The sequence below is a fragment of the Rhamphochromis sp. 'chilingali' genome (assembly GCF_963969265.1).
Source record: "Rhamphochromis sp. 'chilingali' genome assembly, chromosome: 4".
NCBI classification, from domain to species: domain Eukaryota; kingdom Metazoa; phylum Chordata; class Actinopteri; order Cichliformes; family Cichlidae; genus Rhamphochromis; species Rhamphochromis sp. 'chilingali'.
The window spans coordinates 25,972,374-25,985,635 of record NC_137948.1 but is presented as its reverse complement, the minus strand read 5'-3'; the positions used below and the strand labels follow the sequence as shown (position 1 = coordinate 25,985,635).

The window sequence follows — 13,262 nt, the reverse complement described above, 5'->3', positions numbered from 1 at the left end:
TCTTCTCCTCTCATTCTCTCCCCCCTCCCTCTCCTGTTTCTACTTCAATCATGAAACTGATCAATGATCAGCTGATCGGCTTTTCTCTCTTGTTTGTTTATCGCCCACTTTGCGCCAGAAAGAGGAAACCAGGAAATGTTGCGTTAAACAACAGCAGCACGTTTAAGCTTGATCAGCTGTTGTTAGAATTTATTTAATATTAATTTCTAGTATCAGCTGATGTTTGCTGGAGCCACAGAATCAGAAACTTTATTGTCATTGTCATGAGAACAACGAAATTAAGAATGGTCCCCGATCATTGCATCATCCCTAGCAATATCAAAATATAAATAAAACAATAAAATTCAATAAATAAAATAGATAGAATACTTAAAACACTTTACACAGCTGTAAAGCTGCTGGTCATGATATGGTTTGGATATGTGGTGAGAGGGAAACGTGAAGATGAAACCAGGAGATGTCCTTACTGAATCATCAGAGCTGTGATGGGGAAACAGGTTTACCTTTTGTCATGAATGAGTTGAAGGGAAGTTATGAACTGTTTCTGAGAGACAAATAAGACCAGGATCCTTTTCTAAGTAGCTGACAGCTGGTAACTGTGCAGGGGCGGATCTAGCAAAGTTTTGCCAGGGGGCCATGTAGGGCATTAACAGGGAGAGGGGGGCACAAAGAAATACTTTTCTTTCTTATTCTCATTTAAAATGTCTAGCTTTTATTAAATAATTATCTGAATCTTACAACAAACGATTGATAGATTGATACATATATACCATCAAAACAGTGTACATCACTGTCACAACAGCGTTTGTTTTCATTCAAAGGCTTTATGATTTTTCCTATAATGGCGGGCTGGTCTCTAGTCAAAATGCCCGGGCTGATTTTTTGTCCCAGTCCAGCCCTGTATGCAGCTCATCTGCAGTCTGGTGTTACCTACATCTTCCTATTCGGAAGGCAGAAGTTCTGAGTACAATCGAAAGCACCACGACTGCAGTTTTTGTGTTGGATGTAAAAAGCGCACATGACGCTGTGACGTAGGCTAGAATCATGGCAACGGTCAATGACGGTCCAGGCATGGGATTTCTCTCGTGGAAATATGCACATTATTTTTTTTTTCTATTGGTAGGTGGCACAGTGCACTTGTGGCAAGTAAGCAAGCTAGAAGACTGGCAAAGTTATGGAAGCAACACATTAACAAGAGAATTCTGAGTAAAACCAAAGTTACTTTCCCTAGTAACTTTGAAAGTAACGAGTAACTTGAAGTAACTGAGTTACTTTTGATAGAAGTAACTAGTAATGTAACTAAGTTACTAATTTAAAGTAACTTACTCAACACTGATGTTCAGTAAGTGGAAGATTTCAGTTTTCCTTCTTATTCAGTTTTGTTTTGTACACTGATCATCAGCTTCGATAAATTCTCGAGTTTCCTGTTTAACTATGCCTGAGAACCCAAAAGCAGAATCTGCTTTTGGGTTCTCACTTTCAACATTTGACAAATGACGTTGATAATGGTATTATGCACACACATACATATATAAAACTGAAAATGCCCTCAGGGGCCAACACATGCATATGAGTCTCTCAAACCCGAGATCAGCAGTATCCTGTAAATGTTGCTGTCTTTGCCTTTTGGATGCAGGATGGAGCTATATGTCGCTGAGGTTCAGTATGTGGTCACTTGAGTGATGCCAGATTAAATGAAGGGTGATTTTTCCCATAGCTCCCCATAGAGTGCAAAGTCATTACAGACCATGCCAGATCCAATTAGTTACAGAGTTTGCAGCTCAAGAAAAGGGGGAGAAGCAAGATTGAGAGGGCTGAGGTATGGGTATAAAATGGATAAGCTGAAGGGAAAATAGTCGCGGCCCTGTGCTGATAATAAAAAATAAAGAAAGGGCTTTTTTTACGGTAAAATGCACAAGTGAATTTGCTGAAGATGGTCAGTTTTATCTGCTAGCATGAACAATGATAATGTTAGCATATTTTCGAGAATCCACTGAAGTGAAATCATTCACTTTGAATGAGAGATTAGACTTCAGAAATAATTCTCTGGGGAGACACAGCTTTTTGTTTCATATTTGCCTTAGCTAATGACTCACTGTAGCTTAAATTTTCCAATTTTCCGCCTGGCTACCCGACTACGGCCTGCACTCAGCCTGCATGTTTGACCTGGAATGTAGTGATTTGTCAGTAAAAACAGGAATAAACTCAAATTCTCCAAGTATTCACTCAGGCCATTATAACGGACGTGCACGCTTACTAAATGGCTGAAGGACAGGAAAGACACTCATTATTTTATTGTTCGGTTTGCCTTTATTGTGCACACACCAAACATCAGACCAACTATTTAGCCTAAAAGGACCTGATGAGGCTTTTTGTGTGTGTTAATGCGAAGTACTGTTGCTGTTTCTAAGCAAGAGTCCCTTAATTGCACTGTAAGTCAAGCCTATTTCAGCAGAGCAAAGATTCATGTGCACACACACACTCGCGCACGTGTTCATTATACTTCTTCCAGTATGCCTCCTCGGCTTTCAGAGGCAGCCTTTTGTAATCACATTTGATTAAAAAGGGAACAATCGGCGAGATGTGAGACTTGGCTATTCAATGTGATATTAATTCATCAAAGAGAAGATGGAAAAGGATTGAGAAAGGAAAAAAGGAAAACCTGAGCACAGAGGTGTTACCAGGAGGGCAATAAAAGAGCTATTTGTCTTTGTTCCCTGGACACTAGAAGAGAGAGACGGGGGGGCTCTTTCCAGATCCATTAAAAACCTGCACTCGCCAAACTTGGCATTGGTCAGAGTACGCAATGTAGTTTGTCTCTCTGGATGGGCCAGGAAAGAGTTTAATCAATAGCTACACTTAGTATTCCTCAAGGAATTTTGCACATGTACACACAGAGCAAAAGCATTTATCTTTCATTAATGCGTGCAGTCCCATTTAAATGTCTGTTTTAAAAGTCACTGGGTTATCATCCGTTTTTAATTGAACCCTGTAGACACTGGTTTTGGATTTTACATTACCAATTATTCATCTAATCTGAATAATGATGCATTTTTCTCTGCATTTTTTGGAGACAGATTCAGAATCCAAACATTGTCCCCTGTTTTTTTTTTTTTTTTGCCCTGTCTAGACTGAGGGAGACAGTGTGGCTGCATTTTACTGAAAGAAGGAGTTGCAACATAAACGTGTAGCTGGAACTTTTGTTAGGTCAGCTTTAGTTAGTTGGTGCAGACTTTATACAGCAGAGGTTCTCCCAGTATGTGTCTCTGAATTCTGTCCACCGTAACTGAGAGGGGAAGGAAGCACTGTCATTTCGCGAGGCCTCCCGGTCAAGCAGAACTGCCGAGTGACACATTTCAGGGACACAGAGAGTGGGTGAAACTCGCACAGCCTTAATAGAGTCTCACGGGGCTGATGTTCAGATTTAATGTGACTAGCAGCATGTTGTCCAACAAAATAACTTCCTCCCTGAATTACTGTGTGTGGTTGAGGGACAGGACATTGGCAGTGGCTGGGACTCCATGCTGATGGGCAGCAGCTTGTTAGTTCTTTGCCTGTTCTGGAGTCAGCCCGCTCCAGGTTGTGTGGATGATGGTGAAGGATGCTGGCAGAAGCCTTGAGGCTTCTCTGGTCACAGATCAGGGTCTGAAAGTGTCTGAATCATTAAGTAAAGTTTTGGCTGTTATTCTGAGAACCGCTCTGAGATCAGTGCCCAGTGGAGGATTCAACAACAGATGGGAGATTGGCGCTTTAAAGAATCTCATTTGAGATCAGATCTTCTAGCATGTAGCTACAGAAAACTGCATATTTTTACTGGGCCGTGAGGCAGTGGCCTGGTTTAAGGACCGTGATTAGAGCATGCTGTCTAAATGACAGAGGAGGCTTTGGCAGTCACCTGAAGTGCTCCAGAGCTCTGTGCTGACGTAGCTAAGTTTTACTCCTGCTGGCTGTCAGCAGGTTAGGGTTAGCTCTTCATTAATTTCCTCTACACTATTAATTAGCCATCCGTTGGAGGTGCTTGCTTAATTATGCCGCTGGGCCCAGTGGTTTTCTCTTTCTCATTACTGTCATAACCAATTCCTATTGATCAGATGGGAAAACCAAAGAAGTTCACCATGGACAAACAAAGAGTTTTAGAAGCATCTTGTCAGGCTTGGAATTTCCTCCTGAACTAAAGTTAGGGGAAAAAAAGTGGTGTGCCATTTGTGTCTGAGCATCTGGATGAGCGAGATGCTGCTTGTCTATGAAAAGTGAATCCTAAGAATGGTGATAATTTTATGAATGAATCTCAAGTGTGCCGTGCTTATTGTGGGAGTGGCAGCACACCTTCGGTATTTTAATGACTGGTGCAGGGCGCACCGAGAGTGGTGAGAGGTGGGATTAAAAGGAATCCATTATCATACATTATCAGTGAGTGTGTTAAAGTCTGGCAGCAGTTCTTTCTGAAAACATTTCTCTTGCCACAGTGCTGTCTGTAAAGGAGCCTTACCTGAAAGGAAACCAATATTCACAGTAGAAGGAGACATGTGAGTGCAAATATTGTCCGATGCAGACGTACCTCAATAGTCAGATGAATCAAATTGTTGTTTCCGACATTTTCATTTCATTGTGTTGACGCCACAGACCACAGCATTTCCATTATGAAAATTATGAAAACTTAACAGCAAACTGTGTAAGAGTCAGCACAAAGCAAACCCAAAAATACACATTAAAAGCAGAGAACACAGCAGTGCAATGCAACAAGACACACTGCACAATACAAAATGAGATACAAGATAGAGCACTATAAAACAGGAAGATAATTATTTGACTCCATAACTGATCCCAGTTTTGTTTAATATGACATCCAAATCAGTATGCAGTTTAAGTTCTCTTGATGAAGACTTCCTCATGTTGAAAACAGAGAAAAGCTTGTTTTAATCAGACCAAATTTCCATACTGAGTAAACATTTAAATTTTTCTAGATAATAAGCCACAGCATTAAAAATAATGTTTACACTGTAACTTTCAAATAAATGACAATGCTGGGGATATAAAGTATGAGTAATACCAGGATTGTAATGCTAAAGCATCAATCTAACCTTATTATAATGCACACACCAATGCTCTGTTGACTGAGTAACTTTCATCCCTTAAAATACTGACCCTGTACATATTTAAGAAGAAGAAGAAGAAGAAGACCCTAGTGAAGCAGAGTTAAGCTTGTGTCCAGAGACATCCACAACCATCTGGCAACCACCTATCTTTAGAGAAAATAAGTATCCCCACATCAGTTAGTGAGTGGTTGCTGGATGTTGATTGTAGATGAAATCGATTGGTCAGGCTCTAGTCACATAAACATAGAGAGGTTAGCATGGAGCATGTCAGCTTGTCTCCTCTTGCTAGCTACTTCTCCAGCAATAGCACCAGTGTGCAAAGTGTCATAGAAACCAGAACCGGAAATAAAAGTTAAAGTTGCGCCTTTTGAAAAATGATGGCAGCATTGAGACGCAGCTTTTACTTTCAAGTTTAACATTCTTGCTTCTGGGTTGCGTCCCACTTTTTCAAATTTTACAACTGCTTCGTGACAGTTTGCAGACAAGTGCGCTTCTTCCATCCTCCAGGCCACAGACTCTGCTTTACAGTGCACTGCATAAACCAGAAAGCACGGCAACTCTGACGCATGTAACTGAAGTCTCGCATAGTGTAGAGAGTTAATAAATGAAGGTCAAAGGCTGTCATGAATAAAATATATATATATATATATATATATAAATCAAATGCTGGAGAATTTTTTTTTGTACAACTGCATCTAAGATTTTTAACTTTCTTTGATAAAATAGGCCAAAAATAAATAAGCAGCACGTGAACAAAGAGAGTTTGTGAGATAAATGTTTCCAATATTTAATATAAAAAAATATCAAATTCTCGATGGATCATAGTCAGGAGGGGGCTGTGTTTTGATGTGTGCATGATTGCTACTATTAACAAATATAATGAGTCCCAGTATGGAGTATAGTACAACTTCAAATTCAGATACTACAGTTTTGGGGTACAATAAGTGGTTCTTAATGGAAAATGACAGGTCTACAGGACTGCATTTGTTGGTTTAGCGCAGACTTTCCCAAAGTGTGGAGCCCGCCACCTGGGGGGGGGGGCGCAGAGCCGTTGCAGGGGGGGCGCAGTATGAAGGGGGGGGGAAAAGAAAAAGCAAGGCTTGGACACTGCTAGCACGGCGCCTCCACAAACACAAAGCAGGAGATGAAGCATCGCTGAATATGTTTCCAAACCAACTTCATTCTAAGCCAAAGACTAGAAAATATGGTGAAGCGTGTTTTCCCTTTGGTTTCACCTGCACAAGTGCCAAGGTAGGTCTCCCCTGCTTAATTGGTTTTCCCTTCGTCGGGAGCAGCGCTGGGCTCTTCAAATCACGGACAAACAGGATCCCACATTCTTGATTTTTAGTTCACAAACACTTGTTGTAATGACTAACTACTCCTGACATTTTGGAGATGTTAGCTCTTTGTACAGTAAAGTTACAGCGGGATACAAATAACATCAGGTTGATCCTGCCACGATTTGTTCCCCCGGTTCAAATCACGGACAAACAGGATCCCACAGCTGTTTAGTTTTTTAAACCCATTTTGCACAGAGAGGCATTTTTTTGAAAAATTTATTGATAGCAATGTTGAATATTATTACACAGGAAAAAAAAAACAACTACACCTAAAATAATCACACCGTGACGCCTCTGCCTTTCTAAATGGAGGGACAGTAACTGCGTGTATATATGTAAGCGTGTAAAACCTGCAGATAGAGACAAAATAGAAAACAAAATAAGATAGAGACAGAATCTGCAATTCATCTCATGTAAACAATAACGTGGCGCAAACGTAATACAAAAGGGGGCTAGCAAAAAAAGTTTGGGAACCACTGGTTTAGCATAACATGCAATCATGAATTTCAGTGATGCGTTGAAATTGTATGACACATGCATATTATTAAAAACATAACAACAGCAAAACTCCCACTCAGTTTATCGAAAAGTCTCAGTTTGTCCCTTTGAGGGGGAAAAAAGAAAACCAGTTCACTTGAAATACTTCATGCATTACTGTATGTATGGAAATGTAAACTAATGAGTCTCTGAGGTCTGTAGTCATACACATAAATATTCATGAAATGCATACAGTCTTTACAGTTGGGATAGTCGCTGGACAAATGACTCATTCATGTTGTGAATTTTAATGAACACATTAACATTCTCTTCTCATACTGTTTGGAGCAATTGTACACAAAAGCAATACTCGATGTAAAAATATTAGTGGCACTAATAATTCTCTTATTAGTAGCATCGAATCTTTTATTTTCTTTCCCAATTAATTTCTCACTTCTTTTGTGAGGATTAGATATGATGTTGCAATGCAAGTCTCGCAGACATAATAGATCAGGCATTCAAAACACTCTGATAAAATGGCAACAAAGGTAGAAAACATTAAAAAGTTTTTATTGGAACCAATTTAAGTCAAACAGAAGGTTTTGGTCAGAGGGAGGATTTTATGAGTTCGGTAGTATCGGGTTACACTGTGCATACACTGTGCATTTCTGTCATCCTTTTGCTTTCTTGGGATCATGTTTAAAACACCTGGAACACAACACTCCAAAATTACATCAAAGGTGGAAAACGCACCCAGGGCTTGAAATGACACATCCTCCTGTGCTGCCCTTTTGCCCACTCATTAAGTTTCACAGATTTGCATTCACAGATTTATGCTGTTTTACCTTTGCACCATTTGCTATCTTGGTAGACCTGCTTGAACTGACAGCCATGCTGATGAGGCAATTAAAGTTCCTCGCCTTAGCCGGCCTTAGAGGGGATCAATTCTGTCCTCTAGCATCAGGTGGCGGGTCCCAACATTCATTATTGCCTGCAAAGGCTCCCTAATGGGATTGGATTTGTTCTTATGAGTCAACAGGGCTGTTATTGAATCTGAGTTGCTGAAGCAGTTGTCCTCTTCCTACAACTTTCTCCTTTGCCTCTTTTCTGAAGTGTCTTTGTTGTTGCAGTCCTGAAGGATTTTCTTTTTGGTTTCTCTTTAGTTCTGCATAATGTACTAAGACAGATGTAAGCTCACAGGGGATGAAAAGGTATTACAGACTTTACTTTGTTGCAGTAGATTATTCACTTTAAGAATTCTGTGTGGTGCATATCATAGCGTTTGGTGGTATGGTTGTGGAAGTGGGGATAATAGAAGTGAGTAAGTAGTAATGTTGGGGTTCTGTGTGGTGTAGTACTTCACACAGTTTTCCCTGTGTCTCCATCTCACTTAGTGATTGCTTTGATTAGCTTTAAGCTTGTGGGTGGTAGTCCTCCAGGGGGCTCATTAGCTGTAATGACAAGGCCAAGAGTTTAAAGTTAGCCAGTCACACATAGTTGGTAGCTGGTATCTACTACGGCTAATTTCTTAAGGCCTTCAGCTTTTCACATTTATTGATACATCAGGTAACAGAGTTTCACACAGGGCAACATCTAAAGACCCACTTTCTTTCTCTCTCTGCAAATTATTAAGAGCGCTACAGAGAATTTTGTATTATATTTTGCCCTCTTTGTGTGCACCCCTCCCTTCATCTCCGTCTTTTCTTTTCACTCTCTTTCTTATGTCAATTATGCCTTAGGATGTGGCTCTGGGGTCTGGCCTACATAGAGGTTTGCACTCGAAATTGTCTCGGAGGGTTGCAAATGAATGCCTCGCTCCACGCTACATTTGATGGCAGGAAGTCAGCAGAAACTCATTGAAAGTCACTGGAACTTTACCCGAGGAGAATGTTTGATTGGAGTGATTTGCCCCGAATCTAGAACTGACAAAAGGTGTTTTTGTCTGCGATTAAATAGCTCCCTGGAAATGAAAAGAGAATTCATTATTCATAAAGGGAAAATGGGTTGACATTGGACTACAGGTCCAATTTGACAGTTCAGGCTAAGTACCTGGAAAGTGTTCCCTCTGACACTTGCATAGTAGCAACACGTACTGAAATGTGCTCAGGAAAATGAGTGTGCCGAGACAATATGTTTATAGTCAACACAGTTAATTGTTTATTATTTAACCTCAACATAGAGATGATGATCCCCCTGAATAATGTACTTCTGATCAGATGTGAAGGGATTACTGTTAAGCTTTAGTGGAGTTGTTGTACAATAGGAATAGCCAATGTATTTAATTTTACTGATGTCGTTAGGAGCTAACACTTGTGGTGCAAGGTGCCAAAAAGACACCTAACAAAGTGTCAGTGTAATTAGATATCACTACTTACTTTAGGTCACCCTTGAACTACCTGATTTGAACAGCCCAGCGCTGCTCCCGATGCAGGGAATTTTGTTTCAACAACAGCCTTCTTCAGCATGCACTGCAGCATTGAAGCCAGTTGGACCGTATATTTTTCCTGTTAGTCCCTAATATTGAATGTTACAATAACCCAGGTATTTCTCCAGTGGATTCAAAGCGAGTAGGTGGATGTCAGGTTTACTGCCTCCAACGCAGTCTGTCCAGACGTGTATCCCACCAAACCATATTCCTGTGTGAGCTACCATGTGAGAAAGGGCAACAATGCACGCTATCTCAACCTGTTCCTCTGAAATAGTTTGGAGTTAAGTGAAAACTGCTTTTTTGAATGAAAGCCACTGATGATACTGGTGCTCTAAATCAGAGGCTCTGTGGTGTGGGAGTTAACACTTTCACCTTACGATCCCTGGTTGAATTCTAGGAGAGGACACACCCAAGGGAGGGTTAAATCAGGAAGGGTTTCCGAGACAAAATCAAACAGATCCATCTGCTGTGATGACGCCTTGGGATACAAGGGAACAGCTGAAAGCTCCTTTACATGTAATTCACATTGCAGCTGGTTACTGGTTCAAAAATATTTTTCATGGATACAGCAGGTCCTTGTACCTTGTTTGATATCAGTGCTGGACGTTTCCTTACTAGCACTACCTACTAGCACTAGTTATGGTAAATGCTATGTTAAGTGGTCACTAAGAGAATCAACATCACAGGTCAAAACAGTTCTCACATGAGCTTCTGTCCAGAGCAGCTATATTCTCAATGTGATAAACTCGTGTGGAGTGGAGTTTTATTCTTATCTGAACTGGGGCTCTTTCAAACCTCTCCAACCTGCTATAACTATTCCCAGTTCAGGGCCAGGCACTGCAGTCTGATGTTTTTTTTTCTCTCTCTTTTTCCTCTGTCACAGCTTCAGCACTGCCTACCAGTGTATCTACTACTCCCCAGAGCACACAGCCAAAGCTCAGGAGGTACTCAACATCATGAGCCTCCTCCAGCCCCTCATCACGAGGTTAGTGGACCAGCTCCTTCAGGCTGCCCATGAGCACTCTTCCCCTGGACTGAGGGATGCACTCAAGCACCTTTCTGACAAGGTGAGGCAGCACTTAAGCTTTTCATTTGCAATCACTTCCATCTCACCTATCTCTTTATTCCTCTTTACATCAAGCTGCTGCAGTACACAAAGCATAGGTATGTCGTGCCAAATGATTTTTACCTCAGAAACGAGAGCCCTATATATTAATCTTTAAATGTGGTGATAAGTTGATGAAAACCCAAATTAAATGGCTGCCCTCCAACAGGAGTTAAAACACCAAAGAGTTACTTTGCACCAGCTTTGATAATCTCTGACTGGTAGTTGGCTCACCACAAACAAAAGCTGCAATATTCAGAAAAATAACTTTAAAAACTGCAGTTGCTTTGAAACCATTAAGCACACATACACACAGAGACATGCATATACTAAACAGACAACCCCAGGAATAGATCCATAAGTCATCATAAAAATGGCAAACTAACAAAAGTGAATAGCAGCATGGAGGTTTATGGAGTTGAGGCGTTTTTATCAGTATAATTAATGAATTACATCTGGTGCTGTCAGATTGCAATCTGTTGTGGGAGAGATTGTTTTTGCCACAGTGGAATAGAGCCCAATCAGCCTGCTTAATTGGTACATTCGCTCTGTCACCACTTCCTCTCATCCTTGATTAGACATGCACACATTGGCCAAGTAAACGCCTGGCCTGGTCAGCACAAGCAGTGCTGTCCTCTGATTAAAATCTCAAGCTGTGTTTGTTCATGTACGTGAGTGATTCTGAGGGTGACAGGAGGATGAGAATGTGCCTCTGTGTTTAAAAGCTGATGTGGCATGACTCTCTTAAAATCCCAAGCATTTTAATCATGAAGATAACGCAATATATGAGTATTTCACACGCTGACACCTGCACAAGCAAGTCGACTCATTTTGTTTTGTTTATTTGTTTATTTTTTTCAAAAGTCTCAAAGGAATGATTTGACATTACTGGGAAAAGGTTTATAATCTTTTTTGACCACATGAGATGATGAATACATCTGTCATGTCCATATATAATGTATGAAACTACATATTCTTTACTTAGCTTGACTTAGCTTATCTTAGATTATTTTAGATTAGATTAGCGTATAGACTGGAGATGAGGAAGAAAATTAGCCTGATTTTATGAGGTAGCTTTCTATCTGCTGTTTGACTACAGTTAAAGCAGTACTAAAATTTTTCCTTTATCTCTTATGAAGTAAAGAGGGTTCACAGTATTGATGATAAATGTGACATTTAGAAGAAGTCACAGCTAGCTAGCTAGCTAGTACCACAAAGTGCTACCAATGCAAAATCACACTGGATAAGATTATGGATAAAACAGACACTTTGCATGGATTAGCACTGTGGGATTGTCTTAGATGCTAAAGAAAAATATGGTGTGTTACAGTTTAAAAGTAGAGATTGTAATAATATTTTTATGAAATTATTTAGACCTGAAAGTTTTATATAATCACAGCCCTATGAAATAAATGTTTGTTGTGGTTAAAAAGTTGCCTGAAGGGTGCTGGTATAGCTCACCTCGTTGAGTAGACAACCCATACAGCTGTTGCAGGTTTGAACCCTCTCCAAGACTATTTATCATGTGTTTCACGCTGGTTTCTATTCTAGCTTCCCTGTCTTCTCTCTACTGTCCCATATCAATAAAGGCTTAAAAGCTAAAAAAAAAAAGAAAATCCAATAAAATAAAAAAAATGTAAAAGCAAACTCTTCAGCCGTGGACAGCAATGAAGCACCCAGCACATAGTTTGTGCTGAGTTAATGGCAGAGAAAATGTGGACCTCTGCAGTTACTGAGTCAGCAGAGCGTTGGTGACTTTTACCCACTCCGAGTTTCAACGCTCGGTGATCTGTAACTTTGGTCGTCTGCCACTTTGTGGGTGAGTTGCTGTGCTTCCTAAACCCTTCCACTTTGTAGTAAAACCATTTACAATCGACTGTAGAATATCTAGGAGTGAAGAAATTTCACAAGCTGACTTGTTGCAATGTTGGCATCCTTCTACATTACCTCACTCAAATTTTGTGAGATCTTTAGAATGACCCATTGTTTCACAAGTGTTTGTAAAGGCAGACTATATGGTTGGTTGCTTGGTTTTATGCACCTGTGGCAAACACCTAAATTCAGAGATTTAGAGTTGTGATCCACTACTTTTGTCAGTATAGCGTTGTTTTGTTTACCCTGGTTCGTTAGCAGCAGTAGCCTCATTTTTAAATTGCAACATGTTCAACTATCACGCTCATAACAATACTGCAAATCTTGCAACAAAATAAATGGCATAATCATTTGACAATAAAAACTAATCATTACTTGCAGCCCTGTTACAGGCAACATCCTCTTGTTTTCAAGAAAATTAAATGTATTTTCTGTCCATTAGACAAAATATACTATTTCTCCTGTGTGTATAAAGTTTCTTGAATACAGAGCATGTGTTGCACTTTAAAGGAATGTGGGAAAAATGACACTGCCATAGAAAAGGTTTTACACCGAAGCACTGCCTATGACTTTTCCTTCATAGTTCTAACCACCTGTGTCCAGGCCCAGTGCAACATTTTACTCCAGTGCTTTTTGCCACACACTTTCTGATTAGTTTTGAACATGGCCAATGTGCTGTTGCTTTTCTATACGTGGTAATGATTCTGTTGATGATGGTGACAATAATAATTTCACTCTGATGATAATTATAGTGAAAAGGCAATTGCAACACGTCCCCCCTTCCTCCAGCTGTGTCCTTGGGCAAGTTATATGTCCGCACTTTAACGGTTACCTGGAAAGACCGGCAGGTTTGCTCGTCTATGCATGATTATGTCAGATGATGCTGTGTGTGGAGGTCATGAATGCAGGGGTAAATGTCCTCACAGCCCAGTGTTGCTGGAATC

The 13,262-nt window shown here is 40.3% G+C and overlaps 1 protein-coding gene across 6 annotated transcripts in view; it reads left to right on the top strand.

Moving 5' to 3' along the window:
• inpp4b (inositol polyphosphate-4-phosphatase type II B) overlaps positions 1–13,262 on the top strand; it is a 187,305-nt gene that overhangs the window by 143,442 nt on the left and 30,601 nt on the right. For all 6 annotated transcript variants that reach the window (XM_080879817.1, XM_080879816.1, XM_080879818.1 and 3 more), the window contains one exon: positions 10,225–10,408. In XM_080879817.1, the coding sequence (XP_080735943.1) occupies positions 10,225–10,408 (184 nt within the window). The remainder of the gene's footprint in view (positions 1–10,224; positions 10,409–13,262) is intronic.